Source organism: Aptenodytes forsteri, unplaced genomic scaffold (assembly GCF_000699145.1).
Source record: "Aptenodytes forsteri isolate BGI_AS27 unplaced genomic scaffold, ASM69914v1 Scaffold237, whole genome shotgun sequence".
NCBI lineage: Eukaryota > Metazoa > Chordata > Aves > Sphenisciformes > Spheniscidae > Aptenodytes > Aptenodytes forsteri.
This window is the reverse complement of record NW_008794451.1, coordinates 2,197,238-2,214,868: the sequence shown is the minus strand read 5'-3', so window position 1 is coordinate 2,214,868 and position 17,631 is coordinate 2,197,238. Positions and strand designations below refer to the sequence as shown.

The 17,631-nt window shown below is 39.8% G+C and overlaps 1 protein-coding gene across 1 annotated transcript in view; it reads right to left on the bottom strand.

Moving 5' to 3' along the window:
• Nucleotides 1–159: 159 nt before the first annotated feature.
• The window catches only part of ABCA4 (ATP binding cassette subfamily A member 4), a 78,150-nt gene continuing 60,678 nt past the window's right edge, over nucleotides 160–17,631 (bottom strand). Inside the window, exons 32-49 of the mRNA XM_009290483.1 lie at nucleotides 16,747–16,779; nucleotides 15,479–15,584; nucleotides 15,284–15,358; nucleotides 14,647–14,816; nucleotides 13,509–13,686; nucleotides 11,965–12,080; nucleotides 10,119–10,266; nucleotides 8,544–8,667; nucleotides 7,658–7,787; nucleotides 6,636–6,756; nucleotides 5,712–5,774; nucleotides 5,494–5,600; nucleotides 4,374–4,515; nucleotides 3,574–3,708; nucleotides 2,003–2,106; nucleotides 1,823–1,915; nucleotides 1,231–1,480; nucleotides 160–292 (exon numbers count right to left, since the gene is read on the bottom strand). Of these exons, the coding sequence (XP_009288758.1) occupies nucleotides 170–292; nucleotides 1,231–1,480; nucleotides 1,823–1,915; nucleotides 2,003–2,106; nucleotides 3,574–3,708; nucleotides 4,374–4,515; nucleotides 5,494–5,600; nucleotides 5,712–5,774; nucleotides 6,636–6,756; nucleotides 7,658–7,787; nucleotides 8,544–8,667; nucleotides 10,119–10,266; nucleotides 11,965–12,080; nucleotides 13,509–13,686; nucleotides 14,647–14,816; nucleotides 15,284–15,358; nucleotides 15,479–15,584; nucleotides 16,747–16,779 (2,218 nt within the window). The 3' untranslated portion in view covers nucleotides 160–169. The remainder of the gene's footprint in view (nucleotides 293–1,230; nucleotides 1,481–1,822; nucleotides 1,916–2,002; nucleotides 2,107–3,573; nucleotides 3,709–4,373; nucleotides 4,516–5,493; nucleotides 5,601–5,711; nucleotides 5,775–6,635; nucleotides 6,757–7,657; nucleotides 7,788–8,543; nucleotides 8,668–10,118; nucleotides 10,267–11,964; nucleotides 12,081–13,508; nucleotides 13,687–14,646; nucleotides 14,817–15,283; nucleotides 15,359–15,478; nucleotides 15,585–16,746; nucleotides 16,780–17,631) is intronic.

Genomic DNA, 17,631 nt, shown 5'->3' with positions numbered 1-17,631 from the left:
ATGTTGGCTGTTGCTAGGGCTGTTGCTGTTGTGAGCACAGTGCTCAGAAAGGTGCAAAAAAATCAGTATAATACTGAGTGTGGGAACCTTTGTTTTACCCTTGTACTGCTCTGCTATGGCACATCTTTGCACTGTGCACACTCTAAGCGCTAGTGACTGTAGGAATAGTCTATGCGACTGCCTGCTGATGCAAAGCAGGGGACACCTTTGCTTCTCGGCTGGCTCCGGCTGCACGGGGATGCAAAGGAATTTCCTCATCCTCCATCTGCTGTTTAGCAAAGTTCACAAAAACCTGTGTGAGGAAAGCAGAAAATGTCACCACCTCATCAACGGAGATGAGTTAGTGGAATGTCTCTGTACATTTGCATCCTCTTGGCCTCTGCAGGGAAGAGACAGAAAGGGGAATCCATAGACATGAACTGAACTGAGACACTGCATATCAGCAGGGATCATTAATTCCTTCTTTATTTTGATAAACTTCCTTGCAACTTCCTTCCTTTGGATGCACTTACTTGCAACTAAAATCCCATTTTTTCTTAAGCAGGAGATGGGTTCAGCAAGGTTTGCATGGCTTGCACAACGTAAGTGAATTTGGTTGTGATGGGAAAAAGGAGACAGAATATTTTAGTAGGAAGCTGTAAGGCAGCCAGGAATGTCTCTCTAGCATTCCTGTCAAAGACAGCTTTGCATACGTGGACCCTCAGCTACTTAGGAAAGCAGGCAGATGGGGCTAATACCTTCTAGCAAGTGGGTGTTGCCAACAGTCCCACTGGACTTTCCAGGTTTTCTGTGTCTAATTGCTCCTGTATAAAAGTGCATGATAGAGACATATAAACATTTAACTAGATATCACAGTATCGCTGACACAACACAGTACAAATCTCTTATTTAAAATAAAACGTTATTTCCGGCTCAGCAAAACTCATTCTGAATAGCTGACCTTGCTCAGACTGCTGCTCCTGAAGGAATGGGTTGTGTGAATTCTGGCATCTGGGAAACACTGTCTTACCAGCTTTTAAATGGCACCTATTTACACAGGGAATTACTTACAGATTTCATATCTGATCCACCCTCCTTGATGAGGGGTCTGGGAATTTTGCCTCAGAAAGAGGTGCGAGATAATTCTCTACTCTGAACAGTTTGGTCCTTCAGTTGTTTGAATACATCCCCATTGCATTGCCTAATTCTCGCCACACAGGCTTTCTCATGGATGCTTTATTTTTTACTCACCTGATCTAATGTTGTTTGAGACACAGAATATTCCTCAATATGCAAGTTTTCCTTATTGGAGATTATTAACTGAAAAATCTTAGCCAGAGAGGAGGAGCAAATCTGATACTGCAGCATGTTGTAGTGTTTCTCTCTCTGTAAACTCCCTGGGAAGTTCATGCGTATGAATTGCTCAGCAGGAGTAGGATCTGGAGGCAGCCCAGACTTCGGAGCTTTGATTTTCAGGGTGACAATGTAGCCATCTCCAAACCTGGAAAGCACACGTGGATTTGGGAATTGGATGAAGAGACGGTTTCATTATTCAGGAAGGAAATTCATTTTCATCAGCTATGAAAACATTAACAGTATCTGAAAGATAATACATGAGATCTAGCTTTGTAGGAAGCTCTGTATTTGCCTTGCAGAAGTGGCGTGTAGCATAACAGAGTTGAAATGAGGTCTGCTCAAATTGTCTAGGATACCACAGAGTTGCACCCAGAAATGGGTCTGTTTAAACAACAGCTCTTCAGATTGGATTGCTGTATTAAGAACAGTACATGTCACATACACTAAGTTTTCACATTAAAAAACACCATAAAAATATTCTACTTACTTGTATTTTAGCTGCTGAATTGTGCCCAGGCATCTGAAGGTACCTTTTACCATGATGGCTAAACGAGTACAGAGGGCTTCACATTCTTCCATACTTTCAAAACAGAGAAGAGATATTTGAGATAAAAGCCAGCAGATGAACTTCAGCTACTCTGGGATTCTGAATTCTAACTCTTTTTACCTGTGTGAGGTTAGAACCACAGCTCGCCCATCTCTGAGTACGCTGACAATAGAGTCCCACAGGAGGCGCCGGGACTGAGGGTCCATTCCAGTAGTCGGTTCATCCTGTAAGGGATATGTTAAGACAATTGGAGTCAGAGAAGCAGATAAGAAAAAGAAAATCTACGCAGAATCAAGTCATTGTGTGTTTGGGCCTTAGCATATACCTGCTTCTCTACTGAAATCTGTGCCTTGAGAAAGCACGTGCACCTTGAGAAGCATATGAGTGAATGGGTACTAATGTACTTCTTGGCACAAAGCAGTAAGGAAACAAGTACAAGAAACTGCAGGTAAGAATATAATGCTGTCTGCATAGGGCACAGCTACAGGGAAGGGAATGCAGTCACCATTATGACAAAGGCAGTCCCCAGTCTAGGGTCTTCAATATCAAAAAAGTAAGCATTTGTGATACCCCATTATAAAAACATTTAGGACCCAAAATAGAAATAAATGGAAAGAGGCTCATGCAGTAGCAGCTACATCAGATTGTGTCAAGTTTGGCTCCCATGTTTTGATGGACATTGGAGATGTTGGTCAATATACTGCAGAAACAAAGAGGAGAATCTTATATCTGTAATACTAGCTTTAAGACAGAGATGAACACTTTGAATAAAATCTTCCTTTTCTGGGGCAACAACTCTTGTAAAAGGAGAGCGAGTTCTCCCCAGGTAACCTTCTTACTTACATAAACATAAAGAACACATTTCTCAACCCAAGAAGCTAGTGAAGTCACCCTGATTTACACCAGCTAAGGATCTGGCCCTGCATAAATCAGTTAACCCAGTTAGTAACAAAAAATTTTTAAAAATCTTAGAGAAAAAAATTTTCATGCAACATTTTGTCTTAAGAAATTACAAGAAAACATTTTATCTGACTGTTTACTACGTACTGGCAGAATACATGTAAAGGCATAGTAAATGGTGCAAGGAAACATGTTATTAAAATGTTTCTTTTTAGCCTACAAATTAAGGTGGTACAGTATAATCTAAATGAAGAGTTTTTGTAGTAATTGCATTTAGAATTTCCCTTGAGATATGCACTTATGTGATAACATGTTATTTGATAAGAACTGCATTTCAGCATTTGTATAGTTTAGTCTAAATTTGTATAATTTATTCCAAAGATATTAAAGGCTGAAAAAGGGTAGCTATCTTCCTCTGTTCTGCTGGATAAAGCAGCAAGGTCTATGTTGTAACATCACCTTTTACATGAGTGGATATACTCTGACAAGAAAACAGACTGAAACCAAACATGGATTTAAATTCAGATTTGTCTGGATTATAGATTTTATCTCAAACCATTCTTTGTTGAAGATCTTTCTTTCGTAATCGCTTGGGGTCCATTGAAAACATAGTTATGCATCCCAGTCTATCCCTGAAATTAAAGAACTCAAAATTGCATTGAAGTAGATGTAAGTTGAGGGCAGAAAGGAGCTTGCAAGGACTGTCATAAACATCCTTGTACTTCTTTAGCATGTAGTTTTATGAGAAGTTATATTGAACTATCACAGAGCTATGTTACCATGACACTTACTAGCAAGATGAGTGGTGGGCAGCCTATCAGTGCAATGGCAGTGGAGAGCTTGCGCTTGTTGCCACCACTGTAGGTACCAGCCAGGTGGTCTGCATACATAGGAAGTCCCAGCTTCTGGATGCCCCATTCAGCAACCTATGAGAAAGACAGTCTTTTTCACACAGCAGCTAATGCACAACAGACGGGATTGCTGATACACCCCTCTTCTGGCAGAGACATGGCAATCCCCTGGGTTTTAGCACATTCATTTTAGAACTGGAGCAGGGGAGTCCAAAAAATTTATGATGATGAGGGAGATGATAACTACTTGAGGGAAAGCCATAAACCAGCCTCAGCTGTAGACTTCCTATCTGTGCAAGAATTTAAATTATTTTCTTCTGGAATCTTATCATAGAATCATAGAATAGTTTGGGTTGGAAGGGACCTCTAAAGGTCATCTAGTCCAACCCCCCTGCTGTGGGCAGGGACATCTTCAGCTAAATCTTCTTCATGTTTTCTTTCTTATACATAAACAACTTTAAAGACAAGAACAAAACAGCAACCAGTGCAGTTCTGAGTCATAGCAATTGCATCTTTAGCCTTCCACAGTCGGCACCACAGTTTTGCAAGTACCATTAATGCCATTTGATAGTGCAGTCTTGTACTTAACTGTCCAAATGACAGGAACCACTCCCAGAACTTCAACACACAGAATGGCAAGCCCACTTTGGAAATTCTGGCCCTTGGCATGTTACGAACCCAGTTAATCATCACAAATATTCACTGTAACTACGTGTAAGTCAAAAGCAAGAATGCTTTACCCTCTTGATTTCCTCTGCTGGAACTCCCCGCAGGCGTGCATATAAGTAGAGGTGTTCTCGTCCTGTGAGCAGGTCATCAATGGCATCAAACTGAGGGCAGTATCCCATGTTTTGATGGACATTAGAAATGTGGGTCAATACACTGGAGAAACAAAGCGAAGAATCTTATATCTGTAATACTAGCTTTAAGACAGAGATGGACACTTCAAATAAAATGTTTCTTTTCTGGGGCAACAACCCTTATAAGAGGAGAATGAATTCCTCGTGATACAAGATCCTACTAAAATATCTGTCTGTACAGAATAGCAAGGAATATATTCTCATCTAAGTCAGCTCAGTTCTGGTTAAGAGTGTAAGCCCATTTCCCCTCACCCATTTTCCTATTTAGGTAAAGGCTAACTTAACGAGTTGTTCTTTGAACAGCCGCTCAGATCATATTTTTTGCAAACGGCGTTTATTTCTAAAAGAAAAAAAATCAATCCATTTCATCTCAGAGTGTGGTCACTGGGAACAGACAGGCAAGACACAAGGCTAACACTTTGCTGGTAGTAATAGTAGGAGAAGTACAGAATAACAGAACGGTTGAGGTTGGAAGGGGCCTCTGGAGGTCATCTTGTCCACCCACCCTGCTCAAGCAGGGTCACCCAGAGCAGGCTGCCCAGGACCATGTCCTGGCAACAGAACAGCTATTGTTCAAACCACATCAATGGACAAAGAATCAAATCTGAACTATGCCTAACAAACAAAGACACACAACCTGGAACTAAACTAACATAAGTGAATACCAGATCACGCTGTATTAACTTATGACATTATGCCAGCACTGTGTAAACAAAGATGCTAGAAAAGTAGCAGATCAAAGTACCCTGTTGGACTGGTTATCTTATGTTGGCAAGCTCTTACCATTAGATCTGATTGCCTCGTCCCACTGTTAGCATTACTGTAACTTACTCACAGATTTTACAACAGTGTTAAAAGTATAAAGTGCCAGTGTGTGTTAGCTGTGGTCTCTCTCAGTGCCATAAAACTGGAAAAGAGCTGCTGGGTCATTGAGACTATGATCTGGGCAGTTCTAACCCTGGTAAATGGACTGTCACAGTTTTTTTTTTAAGGTACTTACCTATTGCCAGCCACTACAGCATCTCCAGATGTCACGTCAGTATCTCCAGTCAGCATTTTGAACGTTGTTGTTTTGCCAGCACCATTCACTCCCAAAAGACCAAAGCACTAAATTACAAAATTTATCACATTCTTTAGTATTTCCAACTTGCAAATCAGCAGGGGCATGAAATCTGAACTGATCCATGGAAAGTAATCTAGTGTTATTGAACAACCTACCTCTCCGGGACGGATGCCAACACAGAGTCTGTCCACTGCAGGCTTGTGCCTACCTGCATAAATCTAAATTGACGGGGGGAAAAAAAAAAAAAAGAAAAATCCTATTTCAAGACATCTACAGCAATGAAAGTCTTCTGAATTTTTTAGTTTAATGTTATTGGGACGAGGCAACTTTAGAACCAAGACAGGAGTAAATAAAAAAATTAAAAAGATTGATTCTACATTCTACAAAGTCAGACATCTAGTTACATTAAATAAATTTGTAATGACACCTAAAAATACCAATTTTTCTGTATTCAGACTTTTACTTCATATCTTTAGCACTAGAAGACAGACCTGATGCTTTGCTGGGACAAAATATCTCTGAGATATCAAACCAAAGTGGAACAATACAGCAAGATAGTTTGAAGAATGATACTCCAGTTCTCTATTCATGAGATCCCAACAATGTGTGTAATCTTTGTATTTCTGTAGCTCAAGCTTGTATGCACTCTGATAGCATAACTCAGATGCCTTCAATGTCTGGAAAGAAGGTAAATTAGCAATAACTATAGCCCTCAATATGAAAGCAATCAAATGATTAACTTGAGATTGAAACTCACCTATGGAAAAAACAGCATTGTAGAAGAAAAGACTAGTAGTAGAAATGGACACTCAATAGATAAGCCATGTCAGATGATGTGAGGTAAAAAAGAAAACCCCTAAGCAGGGAGGGTTGCACTGTCCTTGCTGGACTTCCCTATGGTTTGATTTCTAATCAAAGGAAATGGCCAAATAACATGTCAAACCTTGACTTCTAAAATGTTGGTTATTTTCTAAGGCACAAGGTTGATTTTGAAAACAATACTATCTGAATCCACAGCTGAAATACATTCTGAAAGAAAAAATTTACACTGATTTGTTTCATTCTTCTCAAAACATTACCTTGGTTAGTTCTTGTAATACTAAGATATCTGTTTTGTTCCCTCCATTCATAATTCTTTTTCTTTCTTCTGCAACATCCTCATCTTCATCAATAACAGATGACATGGCAGTCTCAGCAAACCTGGAAAAACCCAAGAGACAGATTGCAGAAACAACAAGTTGCCCTGGGTGCAGTTAGAATAACAGCGTGAAACAATGGCTGATCAATTGCCAAAAATGTGACTGGTGGAAGCAGTGGGATTGAAACTTCACAATGTGACATTGGCTGGAGCATTCCTGCTGTTGGGAGAATCCCTGACCTTTGAAAGTTAATCTCTAAATACTAAAAAGGGATGAAATGGCTTGCTCAAAAAGAGCATGCCTTGTCAGTCACTGATATGACATAACCTGCCCCCCAGCCAAAGCTTTTGCTTTTTGGCTGCTCTTCAGTAGCTAATGATAGTCCTTCTACAGATCTTTTGAGTAGGCCTCCCTGTAAGACAGTATTTTCATAATTATACCAATTAGTACTCTTGTTGGCAATCTTGAACAGGAGTGAATGACCCACTCACACCTGGAAGGTAGCTGCTGTCATTGAGATAGAGGCACATTTGTAAAGCAGAGAGGGGACAAGGGGACACTTGCATAGTGTCCAGGCTGCAACTGTCCTGTGCAATGGACTAGAATTCCCGTCTTGGGATGTCAGGCTAGTACCTCATGTTAGTGTTTATGACACTACGAACTTTCCAAGTCATTTTATAATCTCACTATTACAGTGTTTTAATCTAAAAAAAATTACATTGAAGTCTTAATTCAGGAAAACTAATTTCTTTAACAATATATTCTTTAATCCTGTTAAGATAATGCACATTTGTAAATGCTTTCTTGAACCAGGATATCAGCAAATTAAGATGAAATCAGGTAAGTAAACAGAAAAAAAAAAGCTGAAAAATTCAGAGGAAAAGAAAAAGGAGGGACATAGAGAATAACAAAGACATTAACCCTGTTAATAAAGGAACATTAATACAAGCTTTCAGACTTACCATCTTGTGGAGAACAAATGGTGCTGCATAAGGAGATTCAGAATGAAGAATGCAACCCCTTGAACAGCCATGGCAACCAGGTTCTTTCCAATAAAGTCCCACTGAAAAGGATTGGAAACATGCTTCTCACCTTTGGAGAAAGAGCACCAGAAAGCAAGGTGAAATACTGCTGAAACAAAACACTGCTCCTCAGAACAGAAGGCATAATCATAATGGTTTAGGATGAAAATCTGTACTTTATTTGATCATGATCAGGCCTGGCCTGCATTTTCCAGTGTCTTATAAAGATTCCTAAGAAAATACACTCCAAGTTCAGCTGCTGCATGGGAGCAAAAATGAATATAAGCTCTCTGAATATGCACTGATTTGGATATTATAATATGAAATTTGCATGGATTATGTGAAAGACATACATTTTCTGAATAAAAACAGATGAGTTCTGCCATATGACCATTCTTTTAATAAGAAGTTGTCTGATACCAAATACAGCCATATCCCAAGAGGATGCATTTGAAGAACAGCAGCCATTTTAAGCATTAACATGAGGACTGCCGAACTATTCAAATGAAATGAAATAATATGTCCTACTGTAATGATCTAAGGACTTCAGAACAAATGATAAAAAGACACCAAAGTCTGGCACTGAACAAATGGGTTCATTTCCAGTACAGACTACTGGTTGGGCCGTAGAGTTCTGCCAGCTGTATCAGAAGCTGTGATTCCTTCAGAGAGGTTAAACTTTCATGCTCCTCATCCACCTGATTATGTGAAAGGGGAGAATTTCAGAAACAGCCACTAATTTTCCAAGATAATACTTCCAACCATCCCATCCAAGGTCAGGACATGACACACTGATATAACTTGTTGCTTATTGGCTCTTACTTACCAAACCTGGCATATACTTCAGTCACAGCTTGGTTCATGGCCAAGTCAATGAGTCCACGGCCCAGGCAAAAATGTGGGAAGACAATCAGCACATTTTTCAATGTTTTATTAAACTTCAGCAAAGACTATAAGAAACAGAAACAACATAATAAGCAGTTGAAACCAGACTTCTTTAAGAAAACATAGCAACATGAGTGAAAAGTTCTTTGTCATGTCAGAGAAACTGGATGTTCTGTGTTCTTACAACAGAGAAAACAGAGTATTTATCAAGTTACACCCAAAGCATCTGCAACCTAGAATGCAGCACAGCAGAATGCTGGCATACACTGCACCAGACAAAGTGCTTGTGAAAAACTCTCAATGGGGAGAGAAATTAATCTTTGTAATGAAGTATTTCTCTATGTAGCAGAGTTAACGTAATTCTGGTGTCAGCTATTATAAACAGCAACTGTGAGCAACAAGAAAGAGTGGTATTTTTCTGTCATAACATCTTTATTTATAGCTGGAATATTTCCATAATCAGGACTGCCACAATATTGGAAAGTACCAGTGTCTGGGCATAACTACACAGTAGACTTTGGTGCAATGTGGAGATACCCAAAACAGTGTAAGTGCCAGTAGCAGTCTAGCTGCACCAACACTGAATCCAGAGAAGGGCAATTTTCCCTCTGGAGACACAGTGTCTACAACAGAGACATATTCTCAAAGATAACAATACTGGCCTGCTGCCCCACAGACTGAATGGCACTAGATTGAACCCTGTGCTATCAAGAAGCGTGGCTGAGAATGCAGGAACACCAGGGACAGAAAGTATTGTAAAGTTGGCCCTTGAAACCATGAGCTGAACCAAGATCTGTTTCTCCTTCCCAGCAAACAACAGTGCTTGATCAGCACATGGTGTTTGAAAATGGACTGTCAGTAATGATAGCTAATTGAATTGCTGTCAGATGTAGAAAGGGTGTCAATCTCAGTGGCTAAAGTATCAGCAGCTGTAGAGGTGGTAGTAGTAGTGCATACAAGCCAACAGTGTTTTATAAACTGATCTCTCAGCCTTTCTAAGAACTAATTTTGGCACTCACTGTATTCTGTCTATTCTTGTACTTTCTGTCACCTGCTTGGTGGTGTGAAACCATTGTTGGGAAATTGTCAAAATGCTACTATAAGCAGAACATCTCCTCTAACACAATGACTAGCAGGAGTAAGTGTCTTTCCTTACTTAGCGGTGACTCTATGATTTTCTACCATCTACCTCTTCCTGTACAACCCAAACTGCAGAAGCAAGCACAAAGTGCCATGTCCCCTCCTCCCCAACTGTGAAAGTGTACAGAAGTTTGCTCATAGGGATGAAAAACACTCAGTATCATTCCTTGTGCGTATAGCCCAAGATATCAATTGCCCTGAGTCACTTCTCTGGGTTATTCTGCTCACCTGTCCCTGCAGTTACTCAGCAGAGTTCCCCACTCACTGCCAGAAAAAATGGCAAGGTAGAGAAAGACAGTTACTGTTAGAGATGGTTATGCTCGGACATCCTTTGCACAGCTCTTTAAAACCAGGTGTCAACAAAAACATTACTTACCGGGTTATTTTCAAATAACTCCAGGATGAATGTGATGGCAGTGCTGTTGATCCCCACAAAGAGATTAATACAAGACAATGCAACATAAGCAGTGCTAGGGACGCTGAAGAAAGAAGAAGCAGGGTACATCATGGGAATTACTGCCCATCTGCATGCAAAAGATAGAAAAACTATGATAACAGCTTCTCAGTATTCTCATGTCAGTTGGCCTAATGAAAACACAAAGTTGAGCTTTCCTCTCATCCCAAGTGTAATGAAATGGTGTAACCAACCAGAGATGCCACTACAATATTCTTTCCCTGGTTACTAGATAAAAAGTTTTTTCTGCTTAGTCTTTTTTGCTGTTAAAATGCAGGGCAATAGAAACTGCTAAAATTGAGAAAACTTAATGCTAGCAAAGTTACTATCACACCAGGTATCCTTGCACATCTCACTGGGTTGTACACCAGGAGGGAGAAACAAAGAAAAGTTAGATAAAGCAAATACGATGTACTGCTTTGCTAGATACTCCTCAGCCTTTGGAACTGTCCAAAGAAATCAGAAACTCTGTAAATTTTTATATTCCTTTCTAACTCCTCTACCATTGTTTTTTCACTCCTGATTTGGAGCTTCCTGTGCCACGATTTCTGGGACATAGCAAATGCACATGCAGCAGCACAAGAGGAGTATTCCTCTGGAATAAACTTGCAATGCTTAGCAACAATCAGCCTGACTAGGAAGAATTCAGTAACAACAACCTGAATTGCTTAACAGGACAATACACGTGGTCAGAAAGACTCATCGTAAGTTTCCCATTGTGACTGCAGCTGGACGCAAGGGCTAATACATGATTCTATGAATTTACCTTCCTTTCTGTTTTTTATTTTGAGTAGCAAATTATGAAATTATTATTGAAGTGACTGCCATGTGATTTTATTTTGTCTGAAAATTTCATCTTGGTAGATGCTTTAAAATATGCAAAGACATTTTAAACGTCCATCCACACAGCCATGAATTACTGTATTTTAAAAAATATATAGAGCCACAGACAACTTATTAAAGAGCCCACTATTGCACTTCAAAAAGGTATAATGAAAAATTAAAACAAATGAACATTCTGATAGGATTTTTTAACATTGGGTATTTTACAGAGATTAAATTATGATAGTGCTTTCAATTTTCTCAGGATTTTCATTCAAAGAACACAAAAACTTCAGAAAATTAAAGGTAGTCTGCCCAGAAAAGAACTGTTCCCTCTTAGGCTTAACATGTGAAAAGCTTAATTTATTTCTTTAACTCTAGAAATAGATCTGGTCGATCATTTTGCCTAGGTTACATCAGCTGCAGGGCTATCAGGAATATGATTTTATAGATAAAAATATATGATTACTAATTAAATGAGAGAAAGTGAATTTCAGTCAGCCTTATAAAATGCTATTTTGCCAAAACAAATGCTCATTTGAAGTTAAAAAAAAAGTGTTGAACACTCAGTACTCTTTGCCCTTGGGTTAAATACTGAAAGTCATTTTAGTATTGGCTGTCAGTGAGGCAAATAAACAACCACTAAATTCCTACACAATGTACATATCAGAAAGCAGCAAACCGAACAAATATATTTTCCTGTAAGGATCACATTTAATGCTTAAAAGTGTAAGGCAGTGACAAAAAAAATCTCCTTTACAGCACGTGGCCAGACAGAGTGTGTAAATATCCTGGAGCAGGGACAGAATCCAGTTCTAACCTGTATTGTACCCACTCAGTTTTATTCTTTAAAGCTGGATTTCACTAAGTACCAAGCTCAATAACATGAAATCATTTCCTTGTGAAATACAGGGCCCCACATGCAGGAACAACCTTGAAGACTCACCCATACAGAAGCAGCAAGGCAACAAGCACAGGGAAATTAGTCGGAGAAGTGTATGCTTTCTTGTTGAATCCAGCGAATATAACCACAACCATTCCAGCACTCAGTGCATAATTCACCTGCCATATCACAGGGTGAAGATCAGTGTGTAAGACCTGAGAAGGTCTGCAAACATATCCAGATCCTACACATTATTCCAAAAGGCTTTTGTATTGAGGAACACTGGAATTTATGAGCTAGACTAGTCACACTCAAGCTTTTGGATCAATGGGTAGCATTGGCAGCACTTGACATTTTTCCGAGACCCCTTTTATCAGACTGTTCATCAAAAATACAACATACATTGTTGTTTCTTAGATTATGGTTTGGGAGCCAATTATTTCATGGTCCTGCTGGCAGGCTGCCCACAGAAAGAGGCCGTGGGTATGCAAAGGAAGTGCAGTTTCTGGTGATGCAAAGGCTGTGTAGGAGGGGAAAAAAAGCTAGTTACTTGAGCCACATTCCTGGGAGGAGGCTAAAGTGAATATGCTTGGCCACCGCTCTCCTCAATTTCTCTGTTCAGTGTTAGTAGCGCTAGTCTACTGCAATGCACAGAGCTCCCCATGCAGAATGGAAGGTGGCGTTTCACAGAACTGCTAAGACCAATTAATACCTTTGCATCATGCTGTCAAGGGCCATGGCCAAGCAGAATTCCTGTTAAGGAAGCTGCTGGGAGGCTGCTGTGACCAGCAGGGGACAGGAACTCAGAGACCTGCTTCTTTTCCCTCATTTACTAAATTAATGCTTTGCTTTACCTTCTCCTGAAAGAGCACCTTCCAAAGCCCAAAAGAGTTTTGGGCTTTTCAATTATTTCAATTTTTTTTCTTTTTAATTTTTTCAATTCCATGTTCATGCTTTTCTTATTGCATAAGCCCTTGGCCTTATTCTCTTTTGAGAATGCATGGCTAGAAAACCAGCCCCTTGCTGTGCCTCAACCAGGCAAAGAATTTGCTCCTTTGTGACAAAGTGGCCTGACGGGTATTGGGAGGGTAGCTGAGTCCTGTCTAAGCAAGCCTGAGCCTGTGGTCTAAATCCTTTTAGAACAACACAGTGAATGTGATTCAGTGACCTAAACAAATACATCTATGTAATTTTAGACACCCTACAGTATTTTGCTTGACCTCCTGCTACTGTTCCAGCAGCCTGTGAATCTCCCACTTAGATTTCTTGAATATCTAGAAACACGTTATGGTTCTTCTAGAGGGCAGAAGTGACTAGCATCAGGCAACTGGGCTTTCCCCTGCTATGGTAAGTTGTACTTTATTATACATTCAGTTGTAAGCACTGGAAACCCTAAGATTACAACAATTTCAGCTTCATTAGTTGAATAATGAGCTGTGCACCTGACTTGATTTCTACATCTGTAATTAGTTAGGAGGTCAAATCCTTAAAGAAATGAATGCTTTGCAATGCTCACAATCACCTTCACTCAATTCACAGATCAGTCCCCAGTTCATGCAAACCCAGGAATAATTGTAGGCTATGAAATCAGATCAGCAGTTACTCACTATGTCCCACATGAAGTTAGTTAGCCAGTAGATTGCAGGGCTCACACCACTGACAAACTGTAGATGCTTGGCTTTTGTTACACGTTCTTGAATCAGGTATAAAACAAAACTAGCTGGTATAAAGGACATGGCAAAAATCACACAGATGGCAACAACAGCATCCACTGAAGTGGTCAGCCTAAAACAGAACACAAGAAGGGACTGTGAGCAAGGGAATGGACGCAACACAACACTGTATTAGCATTTGGGGAATCTGGAGGGAATTTTAAGATCTAGAAGGAGCAAGGTTATTCTGTAAGTAGAAGACTTTTCCGATTTCAAAATGTGCTAGTGTATTTTCCCAAGATGTGTTGGGGACTGCAGCTAACAAATATGGATATTGGTGGCACCATTCCCTGATTTTTTACTTGCCTTCATTCTCTGGAACAGTTCAACTCCTATATATATCTCAGTTTGACAGCCTTTCCTGTATGGTGTGTCTCAAACTAGACATTAAGGCACAATAGTCAAAGTGCTCTGGGAGCTGGGAAAAGGGACTCAAGGAGGCAAGTTGCAGACAGTGAGATGAAGCGCAGATCTTCCCTCTGTGCTGAGGCAGAAGTTTTCAGTTTCACTGACTTCTGAACTTAATAGACACGAGTGGAAAGTCATGTCTTCTTAGGGGTGTCTTTTTCAAGAAATTATGGCTTGTAGATTCTGGAATGCCATTGAAGATCTACCTCTGTGCTGTCCTTGGCACCAAGACGGAGGTTGTTGCCTACCTGTAGTCAATTAAGGACAATTTCTGATTCCTTTTTTGATTATGATCTCTCTGTTATTTCACAAGTAGATCTACTGGCTTTGCAGCATGAACAAAGACTTCAGAATCTTCGTGCTTGGGAATCAACAGAAACATGTAATCATGTATAACCAATGGTCATAGCTCCTACATGGGATGGGAATGAACTCTTATAGGAATACAATGAGACAGAAAAGAATAGATTGTATATCTAATTCTTGATTAGAATAAAACTTCAGGGAAAGGCCTCCACATTCTGTCAATTGAACTATTTCTCCTCAGACTGTGAGTATGCTGGAGGTGGTAAGCTGCCAGGAGAGGGAGGGGTAAAAACCAGCAGCAGAGCACAGGCAGACTTACACAGTGACTTCAGAGAGTTGCTCCTTAGTGAGGTTCAGAGGATGGTTTACAGCAGTGATCCCATATTCCTCAGGGGCTTGGCCAGTCCGCAAGTTAGCTCTAAGGATTGCATTATTGGCTACGTTAAGGAAACTAACCATAGCATGCCAGCCTTTATTGTTAAACCACACCTAAAAGAGTCAGAAAGCACAGATTCATTTAAGAAGCCTTCGCTAATAACCCTGAGCTGCAGAAGAAAACTTGGCTGCCTTTCATCTACTTTGGTGGGCATTGTCAGCAGGGAAGAATCCAGCATGAGGAATTCATAGCTCCTAGGCACAGTCCAGCAGGAGGAGCTCACATACTATGCTTTTAAAAGGGTTGGACAACCACTGTCAAAGGATTTTATAGAAGCACATTTTAAAATTTAGCAGAACGTGCCCTACTCGGAAGTATTTAGGACAGCAAAAAGTATTAAGAACATGGTTAAAAAAAATCACATTAGAAATAACTTTGCATTAACACTGTATCCCATATTACTTATAATAAGTATAGTATTTCAGCTCTTCTTGCATCTGAGAACGCCACTAGCAATATTCTCACAATGTGAAGTCTATGTCAAGAAAGACTGAGTTAGCAGACTACTTCCAGCAAATACCTTAATATTATCTTCAGTTTCCATGTATTTAAGGAAATTGGAAATTTCTTTGACAGCTGCCAGGGAAGTTTGTCCCTAAAATAAAAAAGAAAACGCTAAAGGTCAGCTGCCTGGGTGAAATCCAGTGCTGCAGATTTTCAGCTTTGTAACAATTCTTTAGTAAAGGGACAAAAACCCCATAAAAATCTTGCTTACTCCTGTCACATTCATCATTCGGCCAAGATCACTTAGAAAATTGACAACTTGATCTCCAGAAACATGAAGGACTGGGAGCCTTCCTCCTATAGAAATTCCTCCATATCTACAAAGAGAACAGTATCGTCAGTCACTTGTATCACAGACCCAAAACTCTGTACATTGATGGAAATACTAAAAATCCACTTAATGTAAGGTTGATTTCTATACATCATATAATTCACGTATAATGATCTCCACTCTTTTTCTAACAAGTTGTATTAGGTCTTTATAGGTCTTACAAATAATAGAAGTTCTATCAGTTTCTGAGGGGTTCATGCCAGGATCCTGAGAAAATTATTATTTAGATATAAGATTTGGAGAAAACAGTTATTTCTACAGTGCAAAATCTTTAAATCAAGATAATTGACATATAACTGTTTGGACAGCACGGAGGACTGAGGACAGCATGGACCGCAGTTAAAATTTCAATTGCCCTGAGAGGAGCAGGTATTCACCAATGCTGGTGCCAGCCAATACTCCATAATGATAAATACTATCACATGAGATGAACCAAAGTCTAATCCCATAGAAAGTAATGTTTGCACATGAACAAGCAGATATTCCGTGAAGGAAGCCAGTCATCCAGCTGCTACCTTTGAAGTGAATTCCTGCTGCTGATGAAAAACTAAATGAGTATGTTCTTCAGGCTAATCCGTCATCTTTCTAAGCTTAGTATCTGCAGTGAGGACATCACACTGGGGTTAGCTGATGCCTCTATGTAACCGTGAAGCACTAGTGGAATCTGTTTTATAACTACTGCACATGTTCAGAGCGGAGATGAGGAGTTGTGGTTGTTACTTCTGTATTTGATAAGCTGGTGTCTAGGTTTCATCTTACCCAGGTCCTTTTTTTGGAGGGTTCATATTTTTCTGCTGCACTTTGAAAGAGCTGCATCAGAGCACTATTGCAACGTAGTGCAATATTGTATTGTAACTTTCCATCACTCAGCTCCCATTAGTCTGACTCTTGTAGATAATAAAACTGATAGTTCCATTGTGTGCCTCTGGCCTTCATCCTTGTGGGGGTAGTCCAAACAAATATAACCCCTTGTCTTTATAAAACCCTTGCTGACCCCCAACCTATTTCCCACTGAAGCCATCTCTTTGTTCTATACTATCTGCCACAATTCCCCTTGTCCATTCAGAGAAACATTGTGAGGCTCCACAGTTAAACAGAAATTCATTGTTCCTTTATTTACCACCATAATCTGTGAATTGGTTTCTTACCTTTGCTCATTGACCCAGTATTTGCTCTTCAAGCTGAAACAGACAAAGAGAATCCTGTCTCTTAACGCACTGAACCAAAGTCAACGGTATTGTCAGGCTTAAATGGAAATTAAAGGTGAATTCCTATGCTTTACAGATCTCCAGTTTCCTCTAGACAGCTTTTTTTTGGTTTATTTGTTTTTATTTGCTTTCTTTTTTAATTGCTGCTGATTACTTTGAGTTGTGGGGCTGTCAGGACTTTTGATATTCCCTGCAGTGGGTTTTTGGTTTTTTGTTTTGTTTTCTGACATGATTCATCTCCACCTCATACAGAGATAAGCAAGATTTCTAAAGTGACACATACTGGCTCTATCCTAAGTCCATAATGAATTGATTTAAAAAGATGTATCTAAAGCAATTATGACAGTCAAAGGCAGTCAACACATAGCTAATATAATGGGAATTTCAAGAACTCTGCTGGGAATTGAAAAGGTAGCAAGGCCTGAATCAGAAATAATAGGCCATGGACACTGCACAGCTAATTACCATGCACGACACTCATGCAAGCTGAGGAGCTATCAGTAGGATAGATGTATCTATGTAACATTGTCCTTTGGCTCTTTAGCACTTCTGGGAAGCAAGTGATGATTAACTCAGGCAGATGGTCATGCTGGTGTGGCTACAGTTCTTCAGGGACACAAACTAGTATCTCTGCAAGGCAGTTCACCACGCTGCGCAGAGGCACAAGTTTTCTCACCATTGACACAGTTACCATTAACATGGCATTCCATCAACACTGAAACTTAGCTCTGCCTATAAAGGAGTACCCAATTATACAAATAGGTATAATTAAAACAATTAAACTCCCCTAAAACGAGCATCTCCTGTTCTTACATCAGGAATACG